This window comes from Falco rusticolus, chromosome 1 (assembly GCF_015220075.1).
Source record: "Falco rusticolus isolate bFalRus1 chromosome 1, bFalRus1.pri, whole genome shotgun sequence".
NCBI lineage: Eukaryota > Metazoa > Chordata > Aves > Falconiformes > Falconidae > Falco > Falco rusticolus.
The window spans coordinates 85800065-85818365 of NC_051187.1; the positions used below are offsets into that span (position 1 = coordinate 85800065).

General features: G+C 48.4%; 1 protein-coding gene across 1 annotated transcript in view; it reads left to right on the forward strand.

Annotated features, from left to right (window-relative positions):
• Nucleotides 1–1980: 1980 nt before the first annotated feature.
• Nucleotides 1981–18301, forward strand: part of ADRA1D (adrenoceptor alpha 1D) — a 50719-nt gene continuing 34398 nt past the window's right edge. The window contains exon 1 of the mRNA XM_037387561.1: nt 1981–3165. Coding sequence (XP_037243458.1) covers nt 2199–3165 — 967 coding nt within the window. The 5' untranslated portion in view covers nt 1981–2198. The remainder of the gene's footprint in view (nt 3166–18301) is intronic.

Below are 18301 nucleotides of genomic sequence, written 5' to 3' on the forward strand. Positions count from 1 at the left end.
CTCAAGTGCTGGGTGTTTGGTTTTGTTTTTCTTTAATTCACATTAAAAAAAAAACCCAACCAAAGGGTTTGCTGGATTTTTTTTTTAAGCAAAACCACCTTTTTTTTTTTTTTCTTGTACAGTATTTGTTTCTGTTTGCTTGATTTTTCCAGTTGCTCTACTTTACTTGTTCCCAACAGGGTCAAAAATCCAGCTCTAGGAAGGAGGGGGAAATCTTAAGGAAAAATTCATGAAAGAAGTAAGGAAGACTAAAAATATGTCATTTCCTGCAATGGTTTTCAAGAAAAGTAAAGGACTAAACACACTATTATATTTTCTTGTCCACCGTCGTATCCAGTGAATCAACAGATCTCTCATGCTCTGATAGAGCAACAGTTAAACCACCTCACTGTCCACTTGAACTGCCCTTTGAAATAATTTTTTTTTTTAAGAAAGAAAAGTTGAAAAATCATGGATAAACACACTGCAAGGAAATATTTCCTGTGTACAGTAGAAAGGCGCTGAGGGAGAGCGCCTGTTCAACACTGGGGTCAGTCCCCATTGCAATGTATGGAGGCAGGAGGGTAGGGTCACTGGGAGGAAACCAGTGTAAACAGGATCTGCTTTTATCAGTGGGGGGAGGGGGAGGGGGGAGAAAAAAACCCCCACCAAACCACACAACAAACCAGCCCTGTTTAAAATATCTAGAAGTATGTGCCTATATGTTTTAATGACAAGCTGCCGTTTCCAAGTCTTGCAGCAGGGTTAAGTCACAGAGCTCGGCAGAGCTGCCGATCACAGCTGTCCCTGGATGCAGGACACTGATTGTCCCTTCTGCTTTCGGAAGGAACTAGTGAGGGGCAGCCGCGCTTGCAGTCCCAGCAGGGTACCTGGGTAGGAGTGGTAGAGCGGGAGGACCAGGGTTAGCATAGGAAGGATGCTAGCTGGCAGCCCTGGATGCAGGGATACCTACCAGCCTTCCAGGGCACCCTCCTGGTGTGATAATGGGGGAGACCTGCCAGCCTTGCAGGGCATCCACCTAGCAAGATCATGGGGCTGGGGGGACCTGCCAGCCTTGCAGGGAATCCTCCTAGCGGTCTAATGGGGCTGGAGGGGTGGGGGGGGTGGTCCTGCCAGCCGTGCAGGGAATCCCCCTAGTGGGATAATGGGGCTGGTGGGACCTGCCAGCTTTGCGGGGCACCGTCCTGGCGGGACGCTGGCGCCGGGGGGCACGCAGGGCGCAGGGCGGTGGGAAGGGGCAGCCCCAGCCCCGCCGCGCCGGGACCCCGGGGCAGGGGGGACCCGCCGCGCCGCCGGGCAAACCCTGCGCTCTGCTGCCCCCTGGCGGCGTCAGGTGGCGCGGCGGCTGCACCCCCGGGGTACCACCCGACCCCCACCCCGGGGGTGTCTGCACCTCAGCGCTGCGTGCCCCCCCTCCCCCACGAGTGGGTGCCTGCCCGTCCCTGGACGTGCCTTCTCCCCCGCAGTGGGTGCCTGCCCCCCAGGTGCGCGCCTGCCCTCTCCCGCTGTTCCTGCTGCCCTCCCGAGTGCCTGCCCCCCACCAGTGGGTGCCGGCCCCCCAAGTGCGTGTTGCCCCCTCCCGCCATCTCGCCTCCCCCCGCCGGGGCTGCCGCCGGCTTCACCCTGCCCCGGGCTCGCCTTGTCCCGCCACGCAGCGCTGCCACCGCCTCCTCCTCCTCCTCCGCCCGCCCTCCCCCCCTCCTCCGGCGGCACCTGACGCGCGGGGTCCCCACACCCCCGGCCCGGCCCCCCTCCCTCCCTCGCCCCTCCCGGCGCTCTCGGTGCGAGCGGGAAGGGAGCGGAGCCGCCGGGCGCTGCCGGCCGCTGCCCAGCGCAGCCCGCGGAGCATGCGAGGGCGGCGGGGGGGCACCCAGCTCGCTGCCCCCCCGGGCGGGCCGGCGGAGGGGCTGAGCGGCAGCCGGAGCCGGGCGTGGGGAGGGGGGCAGCGCAGCCGGCCGGTGTGAAACGGGCTGGCTGGGGGCGGGGGGGGGCGAGGAGCCGCGCATCCCGCTGCCCCCCACCCACCACCCACCCACCTACCCATCCATTCATCCATCCCTCCACCCCGGCTGCGGGGACCCAGCGGGGCAGCAAGGTGCGGAGCGAGTCCTGGAGCAGGCTGCAGGGATCATGCCGCGGGGGCTACGCCTCGGCATCGCTTTCTCCTCGCCCTCCATGGAGCCCAGACCTTCTCTACAATGACTTTCCCTGAGCTGAGCAATGGCAGCTTGAGTGGGAACCGGACGGGACAGGGTGGCCAGAGCGGTGCCAACCGGTCCTGGGGGCTGCAAGGTGAGGAGACCCCCCAAGGCAACGGCACCACGCTGACTTTCGCCTTGGATGTGCAGGCGGTGGGCGTTGGGGTCTTCCTGGCCGTCTTCATCCTCTCGGCCATCGTGGGGAACATCCTCGTCATCCTCTCTGTGGCTTGCAACCGGCACCTGCAGACAGTCACCAACTACTTCATTGTCAACCTGGCCATTGCCGACCTGCTGCTCAGCACCACCGTGCTGCCCTTCTCGGCCACCTTGGAGGTGCTAGGCTTCTGGGTGTTTGGGCGCATCTTCTGCAACATCTGGGCAGCGGTGGACGTGCTGTGCTGCTCTGCCTCCATCATGAGCCTGTGCATCATCTCCGTGGACAGGTACATTGGTGTCAAGTACTCCCTTAAGTACCCCACAATCATGACTGAGAGGAAGGCGGGGGTCATCCTCGTGGTGGTCTGGCTCTCCTCCATGGTCATCTCCATTGGGCCACTGCTGGGATGGAAGGAGCCACCACCGCCAGATGAGAGCATCTGTAGCATCACAGAAGAGCCGGGCTATGCCCTGTTTTCCTCCCTCTTCTCCTTCTACCTGCCCCTCATGGTCATCCTGGTGATGTACTTCAGGATCTACGTGGTGGCCAGGCGCACCACACGGAGCTTGGAAGCAGGGGTCAAGAAGGAGAGGAATAAATCCATGGAGGTGGTACTGCGCATCCACTGCCGCAGCGTAATGGAGGAGCCTCTCTCCAGCACTAGGAGCAAGGGGCACAACTTCAGGAGCTCCCTCTCTGTGCGACTCCTCAAGTTCTCCCGTGAGAAAAAAGCAGCCAAGACTCTCGCCATCGTCGTGGGTGTTTTCATCCTCTGCTGGTTCCCCTTCTTCTTCATCCTGCCTTTTGGTAAGTGACACTGTCCCCCATCCCAGCCCATCTGCTTGTGGCTGAACCCCTGGGGAACTGCTTCTTGGGACAAACTTTCAGGACACAACTCCTGCATGGAGGTGAGGAGTAAGTAACTGATAGGTGAATAAACCAGTGATTAATTAATTCAATTAATGAATATTTATTCAATATTTATTAATCAGAATCATATGATCAATCAAAGTAAATAGCAAATGAATAAAATAGCAGGATAATGATTGGTTTAATTAATTCATTCTACATTCAGCAGTTTAATTAATGAAGTTCAGGCTAAGGAGGAAGCAACTCTGTTTCAAACAGGCTGTGATTATGGCACAGTGGTTTCCAAACAGCATTGCCGTCCCCGCCCCCCGCATCCCTTCCTCCCAGTTTGGGGAAGGGCACCTGGACCTGCCCCCGTGGGCCCAGGGCTCCCACTTCTGTTGTGACCTGGAGAAGGTATTGCAGATGAGTGAGGTTTCATCCCCCCCAAGGAGCGTGTCAGAGTCTGAAGCAGAAGTCTTGCAGACTTCCCGGGATGCCATGGTTGTGCAGGGACTTGGAGCAGGACCAGGTCATATCTGCAAGGGTGATGGTCCTCAGTGATTTCCCAGGACTGATCCCCCTCCTTCAGGAGTCGAGCCCTCAGCTCCCAGCCCTGTCACGGTGCCCGTGTCACTGGGTGCTCATTTGGGGTTGTCTGACGAGTTGTGCTCTAAAAGTTTTGGCAAGTTGTTTGCCCGGGTGAAACGGGTGCAGTCCTCTGCGTGCAGAGGAGGCTGCGTGGGCACAGAGCCCACCAGGGAGCGTGATGCCCAAAGCAACGTCCCCTTCCAGCACCAGTGCTACCCGTGGCCATGCAAAACCAGTGCTCCCCATCACCACCTCACGTAACAATGGGCACCCAGCTCAGGGCACCTGATTAAGCTTCTGGAACGGTGTAGCTAAAGCTAAGGGGAGAAAAAGAGATTAAAATAACTCTGAATATTGACGATGGCCTTTGCACAGAGCTCAGCAAAGCAGGGAGGTCTGTCACTCCATCTACTGGGTGGGACCCACGTGTCCCGCAGCCCACTGGGCACTTGGCTTCAACTAACCCTGCAGCCAGGGAAACGCTACAGCTAGTTCTGCACTTTTTCTCAGGATTTTTCAAACCCTCTTGCTTGAAGCTGCCTCTCAAGTCAGTGGAAACAGCATCGTGACCACAGGACAGATTTTGATCTGGTGAGGTTTTGATCTCCCTCCAGCACTGTGTCCCCCCCTGGGAACAGCTGGAGCCCAAGGCTGACACATAATTGAGGCCACTCAGTCCCCACCTGCCCTTCAGCAGGATAATTCACCGGAAGCGGTGGGAGCTGAGGTGTCCCTCGGGTGGTCTCACCATGCTGCTGTCTTGTGCCTCTTTGCTTCAGTCTCTCTCTCTGGGTGCGGGTGGTATTTGGTGTGTTTGTCTCTGCACTTCGTAGGGCTGAAATTGCTGCTGTGAAGAGTTTTCATCCTGCGTGAGCTTGGGAGTTCGTGGTATAACTCAGGCAGGGAGCAGTAAGGCTGCAGTGAACTTTTCTTGCTACAAGACCCAGGATGAATTATCCTGCCTGCCTGTGCCTCAGTTTCTCCTTAATTGACCGGGTGCATTGGGGGATTTTTGTAGCCTGCAAATAAATAGTTCGGGAATTGTGGGGCTGGCAAGATGCCAGTTCCCAAAGGCTGAGCCCCCATCTGATACTCGTCAATCAGCAGGGTAGAAACCAGCTCCAAACCTCATTCAAACCTTTACACCTGGCAGCTCATGAAGCTGGGAGTTGGGATCCTGTTCCTCTGAGTGATCCCCAGTACTTGGAAACAGAGAGCGAACAGAGGCAAATACTTTTCAGTAGCAAAAAATATTTTATTTTGTTGTGCCTTCTCTGTCCTCCCTTGAAACCCTTGAACCAGCTTCTCCACTGACGTGCATCACCACCCTTGCAGTGAAGTCAAGGGAGATACACTGATTTACACCGGTTAAAAAACCAAACTTCGTTCTTTAAGTACCTCCCATGATCCCATTTGCTTCCTCCAAGCACACAACTTGCCAAGTCCTTTATAAACATGGCTTTGATCTTTACTTCCTGCTGTATTATATGTATAATATAAACACAGCAAAAGTTCATTTATTTTATGATGACAAAATATGCTGCCTTTGATTTCAGCCCCCCTTTTATTAATTGCAATTTCCTACTCAAATTTGAGAATCATTCAATGCTATCTAGAAGGAGAACAGAAACTCCTGCAAGATCTAATCTCTGAGTTTACAGCTCAGGAGACATGTCTGAAACTCGGAGAAATCAGCAAAGTTCACTTTAAATCCACAAACTGCAACATGGCAGGGCCAATTCTCCTTGAAAAGATCGTAAATGATTAAGTAGAATGGCTTTTTTATTTGCTTGTTAGACAAACTTAGGAGAAATAAATTGGGGGCAACTGGAAATGATATTGATACTCATTTTAAATGAAAATGAAACACTCATGGGAAACAAAATTCACTTTCAATTGAAGTGAAACTTATTGTTTCAATTTGAGTGGAACACTATTAACAAATGAGTACTCAGATACATTTCCAAATGAACTGTCACATTAAAATGAAATAAGTGCTCTATTTCCTTCTGAAAATATTGAAGTGTTTTGACTTTTTTCTTTTTTTTCTATTTGACGTGAATTTGCAAGAAGTTGTCATTGACTTACGCTGTTGACTGACTGCTGTCTGGTTATACTTTTTAGGGATAAGTAAATTTGTCAGCTGAAAAAACACTCCCAGCTCTACTTAGTATTTGCTTAGCAATCAGAAACTTCTGTCCTGGCTGTCACCAGGCTCCGTATGAGGCTGCACACGTCCTTGCAACTCTCTGCAACACAGTTTCCACATCAGTTATGCAGAAGCAATATTTATCACAACAGTGTTGGGAAGCAAAAATAACCAATAATTTTAAATAACAGGACCTATGCATGTGCCAAATGTTGTCAGCTGTTTTCTCCACACTTGAATAATCTACAGATTCTTCTTTAAATTGGTGCAAACTTCCCAATACCTCTACAGTCTACTTATCAGCTGAGTAACGTGGCTCATTCCTGTGTTTGTGATACACATCCCCAAGCACAGGATGCCATCACCAGGAGTTTTAACACAATTAACAGTTTCTGTGGTTAATGAGACTTTTTAAGCAGCTGGTTGTTCAACAAGAGATGAAATCCTAATTACCCACACAACTCTTGTGTGGGTTGTATCTTTTGCTGGGTGTGCGGTAGAGCTCTACTGAGCTGCTTTGTTAGGGGATCCTGGGTGGTGGTTGTGTGGTTGATGCCAGGGTTCCTCTTCCCTTAGCAAAGACCTGTCAAGAGAACAGTAACTGGAGGCTTCTCAGAGATGTGAACCAGGAGTTTAAGGGTGTTCTGTAGGACAGGATTCATCTCCCTTTGGTTGTCTCAGGCACCTGTGCCTTCGTCTCAGCTAGTTACAGCATCATGAAGATGCTAGTTGGAAGGGACCTCTGAAGGTCCATCTCCCTCTCTGAGCAACATCAGTAAAAGATCAATCCATCGTATTCACCCAGAGTGCCCTTTATTCTTCTGAGGGGAGTGCCAGAAGGTGTGACTCACATGACCTGTTTTGGACATCCACCTTAGGATGAGATGAATTGCAGTGTCAATCTGCCTCTTCCCCTCCCCTGACTACAAAAGCAGTCAGGGGCCACTAACCCCGCTGATGGTGTCTGCACTGCAGCTATTTGCAAAGAGGTGGGGTGTATCCTAGTTTGAATATTATTTTTTTTTTAAGTTTAATAGAAGCAAGATGCCTGAGTGAGAGAAAGCTGAGCCTTATGTCAGCTCCATCTTTTATTAGAGACAGAGAATAGACAAAATCTCTCTTAAGTCACACAACCATTCAGGCTTCACTGGCACTTCTGCTAATGGAAACCCCTCCTAGAAGTTAGGTGCTGGCTTCATCCTTGCAGGTGGGCAGCTATGCAACAGGTCAGGAACCAGAATCCCCTATACAACACCTACAGATAGGTAGTGACCTGCTTCCTCAAACCTGATCCAGGAGGAAGGAAATAATAGGAGGAGGGATGGAGCCCTGCTCCCCATCTACTCTTCAGTGGCTGGGGAGCGTGCAAAGACAATGTGGGACCCCAGATGGGCCCGTCTCAGGATTGGAGGCAAAGGCCTTCTCCATCACCACCCTAGAAGCATCTTAAGAGGAAACAACCAACCCTTGGGGTCAGGGCCAGCACCCAGGATGGTGATGTACACATCTCAATGTCCCTTGTTTTTAAGAAGCATAGTCTAGTCTGGGTGGTGGGCTCCCATGTTTGTTATCCTTTGGATTTGGTTAGAAATCAAGACTGGTGTGAGAAAGGCACAGCAGCACCCAGAGCTGGTGCCACACATGGATGAAGGCCATAACCCAGGCTCCCTTCACGCTGTCCCTCCAGCAGCAGCAGGTTACCCAGATAAGGAATGACTTCAGGGATCCCTCAGTGTAAGCAAAACCTTCCATGTTCATGGTCTTATGTTTGCCTTGGGGTGGTGACTTGCCTGTGTTTGCAGTGGAAGCCAATACACATTTTTAAGAAAGTGTATTATTTAAGATTTATAAGAAAAATATTTTATTAATACTTTTAAGAAAAACAGTGTACTAGCTTTTTTACTTTCATCTGGAAGGAAAGGCAGCTGCTACACAAACCAGGCTCAGAAAGGTCTCCTTCAAACAAACAAACAAAAAAATGATAATTCTTGTAGAATTTTTTTTGACAGGGCAGAAGTCCTTTCACAAAGCATTTTGCAGAAGGCAGGCTCACAGAGGCACAGCAGTGCTGTCACTTGTGAAATAAACAATGGGGCAGATAACATAGGTAGAAACACATTTCAGATGAGACCAAGTCTGTTCTGGTAGAAGTGGAGAATCTAATTCTGGTAGAAGAGCATTTAGCATGTTTTCCTAAGACAAAAAGGTCTTATGTCATTGCCCTGAGCCTGTGTGCATGTCAGCCTTTCCCCACCACTTGATGGATCGTGTCATCAATCTCAATTACATCTGAGAAAGTGCTAAAAGTCCACAGTATACAAAGTTCCTATAAAAATGGGCAGATGGGTAAAGGAGTGGGAACTTTCATACTCTCCATCACAGAAGGAAGGTTGCAGAGTGAGCTCAGCCACTGGTTAGACATCAGAAAATACCCACTAAAAATCCACCATGAGACACAATTCCACAGAAAACCAAACTTATTTAGTTGTGTTGTGTACAGAAGGACCCAATCAAAAGTGTGATTTAAAAAGAGGAATGAAAGATAGGCCATTCAATTACTTGGATTGTCAGAGAAGTCTCATGTATGTCCTGAAATTTTCTGAGTTATGGTGGAAGTGGCAGAATTGGCATGGAAAAGGAATGGTCAGCTGCTTTGAAACAATTAGCTATGGCCCAGAGCATCAAATCTAACTAGAAGAAGAGCAATGGCAATGAACTATTCCATCTGCCACACGTCCTCTATTGATCCTAGTCCACAGGAACTATACATTCATTAAAAATGCCAGCAGACACAGACACGGAGTCTCAAAAGCTGCTAGGTACCAGGCTCTGGTTTGATTTATTGGACGTCATCCAGGCAAGAGGCAAAATTCTTCTCGTCTTCTTTGCACCACAGGATGTTTCCATCAAATGGGCTTATGCCAAATTAGCATCAATTCATTAAATCGTAAAGGATGGATGGGTCTTCCAGTCCATCTCCTTTTCTCAGGGAAAGAACACTTGGCCCCAAATCATTCCTGACCTGTTTTTCAAGATTGTTCTTAAAGCATTGCAGTGAGGGCAAAACCATTTCTTTCCTGGGCAAACCATACTGTTTCTTAAGCAGCCCTCAAATGTGATTTCTGCTTCTCTTTTTCCAGTTCAGAGGGTCTGCAATAGCGTTAGGGATGTGCTACAGCCTACTAGAATGTCATGCCTAGGGCACGATAGCAGGGATGCATGTGGTGGGCATGTCACAGGGAGTCATCTGCGTTAGTTGTGTCTGACTAGAGATAACACTGTGGAAAAGCAACCTGGGAGCTGGGTTTCTTTCCAGGGAGAACATGTTGACATCCTGCAGAAGGACGCAGGAGAGAATTACAAGTAGGCACATGGGTAGTGACCCTGTGAGTGAATTGGGTAGCTAAAGCATGTGACAGTGTTGATTGACTCCTTGTGCCCTAGTGCAGAAGCCACCACAGTGTAGAACAACAGGGAAACGTTCTACATGTGTTTGGAGGTAGCCAGCAGAAAATGATTATTTGGAGCCTAAGTGAATGCATGTGGTTCCTTCCTTACCTTGTGCAGAAAGCCAGAGACCGATGGAGAGGTTTAGAACAATTTTGCTGTTACAAAAGATGCTACGTTCGAGACCTCAGATGACCATTTGGGCACCCAGGTTTGAACATGCACTTTGCCTCTGCCTGGCCAAAATAATGCGGTGTTCCATGGAAGTGACTGGGAACAGGACCCAGGTCTCCCATGACCTATGTACGGGATTACTCTGCTTCCAGTCCACCCACTGCCCAACCAAATAAAACTATTTAAAGCCAAATGTCTGTTTTTGTACTGCAGTGTCTTGACGCATCTGGAGGGAGTTGCTATAATGGATGTACGACAAACAGGAAAAAAATAGATCTTGAAAAACTTAAAACTACTGTGATTCAGTGGGCAAAATGTTATAAAATCTCTCAACAGGAGTTTTGGAACCAATACCAAAATACGCCATATAACATTAAATGAATCTATATTAAGCCGGGTCTGACGGTTTTATTATATTTGCACACAGAAAACTTTGTCCTGGATATTCTGGGAAGGAGTTTTTAATTAGCTTGATATATCATCATTAATTTATATTTGGATAAATATTTGCTCATAAATTCTAATAATCTGGTTAATGAGATGTAATGAAGATTGAGTGGAAGAGGGGGGGGGATGCTCTTTGGTATGGTTATGAAAGGTGGTTGCTTAATCTCTTGCTACCAGATTTCTTTTAATGGGTTTTGCCACAGCAAACAGCATGAACCAGGTACTAGCAACTGTGTCATGTTAGCAAGGAAAGGCTTCGTGCTACCTGTAGGGTTTTAATTAGGAGTGTGCTCACTTTAGTGAGTACATACAGCACTTTGCTCAAGGCTCTTCAGAAAATGAGTTTATTTCCTTGGGAAAGCAACCTGAATTATCTTCCGATTGACCAATGAGGATTATCACTTGATGTGTTTGCTGTGCTGTGTTCTAGGTAGGGCTGAGAGTACCTATTATGAGACCCTTCTGGAATAAAATCCCAGTTGCTGGTTTCAATTGTTATCTATTAGGTAAAGTTTTCCATCCTGCATCTTTGTAATGGACTGAATTTGTTCTGCCAAATGCGAGTTGCCATGAGATAGCCATACCTGACAAAGATGACAGGAAAAAACACAGCATTCAGCTCCTAAAAGAAGTGTGATGGGGGCAACCTTGAGTTTAAAAAGCTCTGGGAATACCATGTGTCAGAGCAAAAACTTGGCATGCTGCTCCATTGGGGTTGGGCTTTGTGTCAGGGCAGGGAATTAGACAAAGCTGGCCCAATATGGCCAACATCTGTGAAAAAAAAGCACATTTCTGAGGTGTTGAGGATGCACATCTTAGCAAGACTGGAGCTTGCTGGGGGAGGGCTTTTGAAAGCAACGACTTGATGGTGTGTAATGGGCGTGACTGCTCCTCTGCGGTCCCCTGGACTGCTGTTACACACTGCTCCCATCTTCTCCAGTGTAAAGACAGTCCCTGGCATTGGATGCCAATAGTAGATGGGTCTTCAGCCAGTTGCTCTTCAGCTTTCTACATAACCAACAATGAAAAACAGGTATTTTGAGGCTGCAGTTGGCCTCGTCCTAATATTTCTATCTAAACCAGCCAGATGAGTCAAACTCCAAAAGCACCAGTGTCTCCTCCTCTCTGGGGAAGGCCAAAGATCACGAGTTCCAAGGGACACAATAAACATTTAAACTAGGTGAGATGAATCTTGCTGGAAGCCTAATACAGGACTAGCTTTGCCAAAGTCCAGAACACTTCTAGCTGGAGCTGGAGCTGATGGGAGTTACGCTTTAAGACACCAAAGGCTCAGGAATCTACGCTCAGAACAGGCATATTTTGGCATTGCTTTGTAAATGGGATGGTCAAATGGCTCTAAAGCATCTTTTTCTCCTTGAAGAGCCGTGGAAAGAAGAATATATTTGTTGGCAAAATGTTTGGCCATAACTGAGCTAAGTACCTTCAGATATCCATGAGGAAACAAATAGTTCTGTTGTCAGAGCGGAGCTCTGTTTGTGCTCTGTGGGTTTGTGAAGTGTGGAGTCACATACTGACCAGTGAGGAGATGCTGAACAGCTCAGCTGAGCTGCTGTTTAACTGAGCGCCCACCTTTCCTCACAGCTGGCATGGCAGGGACACTGCAGAGGCAACATAGCATGAACCTGGAATTAAACTCCTTAAATGTAAGAAACCAAAGTTTCGCAAATGTGATTTTCACTGTGACCTTGTTGATCTTTTGAGTCCTTTGCAGCGTCCTTAGTGTTCGTTTAGCAGGTTTATGCTATAGGATACAAGCTGTGTTTTGTCTGCAAGGTATTGTTTTGTGTGTTCAGCAGAGAGCAGTGGTAGAGTTAAACGAGGCAATGTTTAACACATAACCCACTTTCGAAGTAAAGTGTGTGACAATTTCTTAAAATATTTGTTCTCTGTATGAGAAAATACATTTTTACAACAGCTGAAGCCCAGAAACAGCAGTTGCAAAGGCTGTGGCTGATGCACCACATTTTCAGCAATCATCTTTCCATGGACACTGGTGGGATTTTGAGTGGTGCTTGCAGCGACAGCTACTCTTTAATATAACCTCCTAAATTCAAGTGGCTGATGGGGACAGGAGCTGCCTGAGGAGATAGGATTTTTCTTTGAAATCTCTCTTTCCACATAAATTCAGTTCAGGAAAATATGGTTCTACCCCTGGATACTTCTGTACGGTGCATGGCACTATTGGACAGATGTTTTCCCTGTCTCTTACCCTTATCACCCTTCACATGGTGATGGAAGTCTGCATTTCCTGGTATAGCCCACGTTTCCCACTAAACCAAGAAACAAGTGCTAGTCAATGTTGCATCACAGGTTATACCATCCCCCAGACAAGTTAAAAGCAATGGGAAAGCAACTGAACTGCAACTCTCAGAAAAATGACATTGTCATTGACAACAGAAAATATTTCAGGGTTTGGCTGTTTGGTGTTTGGGCAAAACAAGGCTGAAAAGATCTTCTGGCATGAAATGTGTGTAGTGAAAAATCCAGTTTTCCAACTAACAGATGTTTAGACATTTTTGACCAACCCAGGTTGGTCCCTTTCCTTAATCTTTTTACACACGAAGTTTAGAAGTCCGCCTAAGGTATCTAGCTTTGAAGGTACAAAGCAGTGTTTTTTCTCCATCATTCCTTATAGAATAACTTGACGCTTCTTGTGTTGAGTTGGTCCTCTGGAAGTTGTGAATCAGGTTTGCCGTCTGAGCAGACCTTTTCCCAGGAAAGCCTGGTACTAACAATGCTTTGTAAAGGTGGTTTTCTGCTCTGTGTTGTGAACTAATTGCCTCCTTTCCTTGTCATGTGATAAGGAGGCAAGGCTAAGTGTGGTCTCATAACCCTGGGATTGTCATTTGCTTTCGCTTGGGTTGTCATCAAGGACCATCTGTTGCATGCATCAACCCAAAAGAGTTCTTCTGAGGATATCCAAGGTTTTCTTCCTCTGTGCATTGGCTGCTAAATGGTGGTGCAGGCATTGGTGACTTTTGCTGATGGGCGAGGTCCTAGAGGAGGATGGATGCTGTAAAGTTCAAGGTGTTGCTTTTTCACTCTTCACAGGAGGTGCTACATCAGGATTACCACTATGGCTATATCCACTAGAAAAATGAAGAAGAAAAAATGGGAAGAAAACCGTGCACTTTCACCAGCAAAGTAGTGCAGAGTGACTCACATCCACATAACTCAGGGCTAGTCCTCTCTAGAGACTTGCACATCCACATCAACACAGGGTCTTCTCCACATTTTACAAGGTGTCTCAGTGGCTCTGAGGCTTAATTACTATTTTGAGCCATTTGTAGTGCAAAAAGGTCTGCAATAACATACCAGTTGTTGGCAACCTGTCAAAAAAGGATTTAGGTAATCCAAGTCTTTCAGGCAGACCTCACATACGGGACCCGTCCAGCCCTCTCACCCACCAGGTTACTATGGAGCACCTGCTGGGTGATAGCTCCCAGTGGGCAAGGTCATCTCTTTGGAGTATGTGACAGCACTCATCTCTCCCTCACATAGGACCTCTTGAATGGGACCGTGGGGTCAGAGACAGGCAACCCTCTACAGCTATGGTGGAGCCCTTCATGGATGGTAGCTTGTTTCTATGCAAAATCTGTGATGAGAGGCAAGGAAAGTAGTTGGAGATCTGGAAGGCACAGTAAGAGATGAGGAGGGAGGGCAGGAGTCTTGGGGTGTGGTGAGGCTAACTAGGTGCCAGGAAGGCTGGACTGGGATCCCTTCTTATCTCCAGCAGCCCTGAGGTGGTAAAGCTTTGAGGTTCCCTGAGGTGACCACACAACAGAGGGTTTGCAGAGCCCCAAAACAGAACCATCAGCTCTGTCTCCTAATGCTCAAACTGACAAAAGTGTTTCCAAGAGCCAAACATGTTTTACGGTCTTGTTTTTGTTTACTCACCTGCTCTTAAGTTCATTGCAGCTGAAAGGGTTTGGGGATTTAGGAGTGAAGGTGGTTCATGAGGAATAGCTTCAGCTTAAAGTTCAGCAGCTGGCTGCTTTCACAAGGGAGCTGCTTTCAGATTCGGCAGTTAATTGCCATTCTTATTTGCTGTAAATACTTCCTTTAAAATGCCATTAGGAACACAGTGACGAGCTCTTCCTTCTGAAGGCTTTCCCTTTACAAGCACTTTCCATCCAAAGACCTTTTAGCCATTCACACCTATACCTGAACACACACCCCCAAACATCCTCATCATCCTCCTTCCTCCAAAGCAAATTCCAGCCACTGCAAGGCAAAAATGAACTCTCTGTTGTATGAACAAAATATGCAAAAAATGTATGCAACAAATGAAGTTGATTTGTTGTATCAATTATCTGCTGCCTGGGCTGGTGAAGAAACCTCCCTGAATGGCAGAGGTAGCATTCACATCTTCCCACACAATGTGCATTGGGGACACGCTTCCCGCAGCAGTGCCAGCTCCGTAGCTCAAAGGACTAAATAGTAAGAAGGGACACACACACAAATGTCACCAGGGAGGGAGATAACCCATCTATTTCCACACTGTTTGTCATCACTTTTTGGCTAAGGAAACTGAGGTATCACCAACATACCTGTAGTCACACGGTAGCCCTCCAGTATGGCTAACACATCAGCAACTTCTGCCTATCCTTGCCCTGTTTCGGTGCTGTATAAAGCTGTCACATGGAAACAGAAGACTCCACTTCTCCCCACAGTGTAATTTATGGGTGCAATCAGACCAGGGATGGATTTACTGGAGTGGCTGGAACAGGATATGGCTTTTTAGCTACCCCTAATGAATAGTCTTTCTCTAAGAGGGCTCCTTAGCTAATGCATTTGGAGCCGAGCCAGAGAACCACCAGCTCTGGTGGCAGAATACCAGCTGCCAGCTCGCTAAAGAGAGGGCATTTCCTCCTCCTGTGAAGTTTCCAACCTGAAACAATTCACAACTCAGTCGTTAAGGCGCCCTGAAATGCAACTTTTTTTTTTATCCCCTCCAGTAGCTGAAAAAAACCCACCAGCTGCAAGGGATTCCTGCTGGGAGAAATCCCTTCCCCAGACAATTCCAAGCCGCCTTTCTCATTGCTCACAGTAGGAACAATGATGGCACTCAGTAAAGGAAGAGGGGCAGGAGACAGCAAGGACTGGGCTGGCTCCAGCCAGCTCTCTCCAACACATATCTGCCCAAGAAGAGTGCCTGGAGCACTGTGAACATGAGGTGGTTGGTGCCACCTGGGTTCAGGACCTGGAATCTTCTGTCCTGCAGTTTGCTTATTTATCACACTTCATGGGATCTGTGTTTCCCCCAGTGAGTCAAAGGCTAGAGCAAATCGCAGGCATTACCTCACCTGATGTCCTGAATTAAAGAACTCCTGCCTGCCCTCCCCTGCAAGACTGTTGCAAGGTTGCAAGTGCTGCAAATCCTCCAAAAAGATGTCCATGATGGGGGAAAAAAACCAAAACCATAAGGAAGCCCTGCAAGAGATCAACCATGCAAGGATCAATTAACGCAGGCACTGAGCGGGGGACAGCCCCCCCTACGAAAGGCTGCCCCAGCCTTTGCTGGAAGGGCTCTGCTGGGTCTTGGCCCAGGTCTTCTGCCACAGAGCAGAGCTTTGCCAAAGCATCGAGATGGGGAAAAGGTAACAAAGAAATTTGTTTAGAGGGAAGTTCATATCCTAAGCCAAAACCTGATGATTGTAGTATAGAGGCAATGAGGAATAGGGATATCTTCACTGCAGGGTGCTCTTTTCTTGTGTCAATGAGCCAAGAGGGGGTTAGGGCAAGCTAACTGGGAAAGGGATGGGAGCCCCCCCCGTGGCAGGAGGATGGTCTGGCGCCAGGCATTGCCACCGCAGGACGGCCCAAGGGAAGGAGGTGAACGCACAGTAGGCTCATGCCACATCTCATCCCTGGCTGTTTTCCAGCAGCAGATTTCCGCAGACCAGCCTCACAAACTGCTGAGATACAGCCCACGGACAAAGACAGGGATTGTGGAGGGCACCAGCCCTAAACCCCAGGGACTCAGCGCCACTTTCAAGCCCCTAGGTGACCAGATGAAGCTGACAGTGATGGGATTTCTTGCCCTGGGTGAGACCACTCTCACCTGAGTCCTGGGCAGGGGACCTGACACGTGTATTCCCACCCCAGTTGTGTTTTCAGGAATCCAGTTTGGAAGGGCATGGAACACAAGCACATGCACAACACAACAGTGGAGACACCATCAGCTGCTCACCAACCTGCTCTGAGCAGAGACAGGAGAGGACTTGGCTTCATAGCAGCCTCCAGCTCTTGAACCTCTGCCTTAAAGCCAAGTTCTCTAGGAGACACTTGTCAAACTACACCAGGAAAGTTTTTCAGCCATGGGCTATTTCTGTTCCCAGGGTCCCTTCCACAGGAATTATCTGGAAAGCTGTGAAGATACATTGTGAAGCTGAGCTGGCGGCCAGCCACGGGCTTGTCTGCCTCCCTCAACATTGCACTCAGGCTGGGGATCTGGGGAAACAAAACAGAATGACTTCACGTCACCAGGTTTGCTTTCCGTGTACTCCTGGCTCAGCGATGAGTATGCAGAGACAGAGGAAGAAGCAGTAAAGCACAGAGTTTTCCAAACCTTGCATCTCTCCTTTCTTCTACCTTGCCAAAACAGAGCTATTTGGGATTAATCACATTGTGCTTCCCTTCCAGAGACACCACACGGTTACAGCACTTCAGGGATCTCTGCAGGATGATCTGTCTGAGAGCCTTAATGATGCACAAGCCCATTAGTCATGTGCTTCAGCCCCTTTTGTGTCAGGTGCTGTACAAACAGTAACGCTATTTCTAGCCCAGAGGAGCTCAAAGTAGTGGATCCAGATGGATGTGGGAGGCAGGAAAGCACCCAGTGGTGTCTGCATGCAAGGAGACTGCTGTTTTGCTGGCATTCAGGCAAAGGAGCAGGAAATAGTGGTGTGGGTATTGGTGGATAGCTGCTGCTGTCCTAGGAAAGCAACAGAGGAGAAGGCACCAATTCCCATCGCATCTGATCACCTCCTTGGCCATCATCCTCCCTGGGTCCCCTTCCCTGAATACCTCCTTACCAGTGCCTCCCCTCTCATCCATGACTCTGGTAAACAAGGCATATAATAATTCTTATAAAACACTAATTTCTGGTTTGCAGGTAGACAAAGAGATGAGGGGTAGGACCAGATTCACATGTGAAGGCTTCTATGTATAGTTGTCTACAGGTAGGTGGTCTGCATGTGAGCTGGGTGTCTCAGCTCCCATTATTGCCCATGTCTAGAGAGCTGTATTGCTAACCAGACTTTGATTGCAATTTACTTCCCTAAGATATGCCCGGTACTGTCCAAGATCCCCTAAGATAGATGAAGGAACTGTATGTGGTTTTTGGTTGCAAGACAGGACCTAGAGAAGCCCTGTGCTCTTCTGGAGGGACATCCAGACATCAGGAGGAATCCCAGGGCATTTATCTCCAGTCATACCAGACACGTAGGCAACCTCAGGGTCTACTTTGAATTGTACCCTGGATTGCCTTCCCAAGAAATTAAAAAGAAAACCAGACACCATTGTGGAAAATACTTGTGCTAACCTGCCCACACAAACGTTTCTTTCTCTATCCCATAAACTGCAGTGTAGGTCGTGCCCTGAAGTTTGGTGTCTTGGTGTGTTAATACCTTTCCGGCAGATGCACCCTTCCACAGGCTAATTCTGAAGCTGTGTCCTGAAAATAAAAATAAAGAGGTGACTACTTCTTCCTCAGATGGCCTATGAGGGATCAGTCTGGCTTCCTTTACATTGCTGTCGAGTGTTAAAGAGCTCACCTAATGCTTCAGTGCAAGAATAGTAAGAAATATATGGAAAAGTCTTTGAAAGAAGGGCTTAATCTTTGCTGACTGGCAAAGATAGAGAGGAAGAGTCTTCTAAGTGACTTTACTCATCTGACCTACCTGTTTCTCCATTAGGCTTCATCACTTGGCACATTTATCTAGGCAAGTAGGACCCAGCTGGCCAAATAGATGAAAAACATGGAGTTACCTGCCAGTGGTAGGTTTGGCCTCTCCATTTAGGACATGTAGTGATAGTAAAGCTGTTGGATAGGGGGGTGGTGTGCACGAAGCTTGTCCCATCACAGCTTTAGGTCTCTGGCCACCTGCTAGTCCTGAGGTGTGAGAACTGGCTCAGAAACACTCCACATGACACACCTGATGCACAGACTCTTCTTGGGCTTCAGTAACATCCCTTGCTGACCCCAGCAGGCAGTGTGGCTACTGGGCTTCTACAGGACAGATCCATGAACTTCCCACAAAG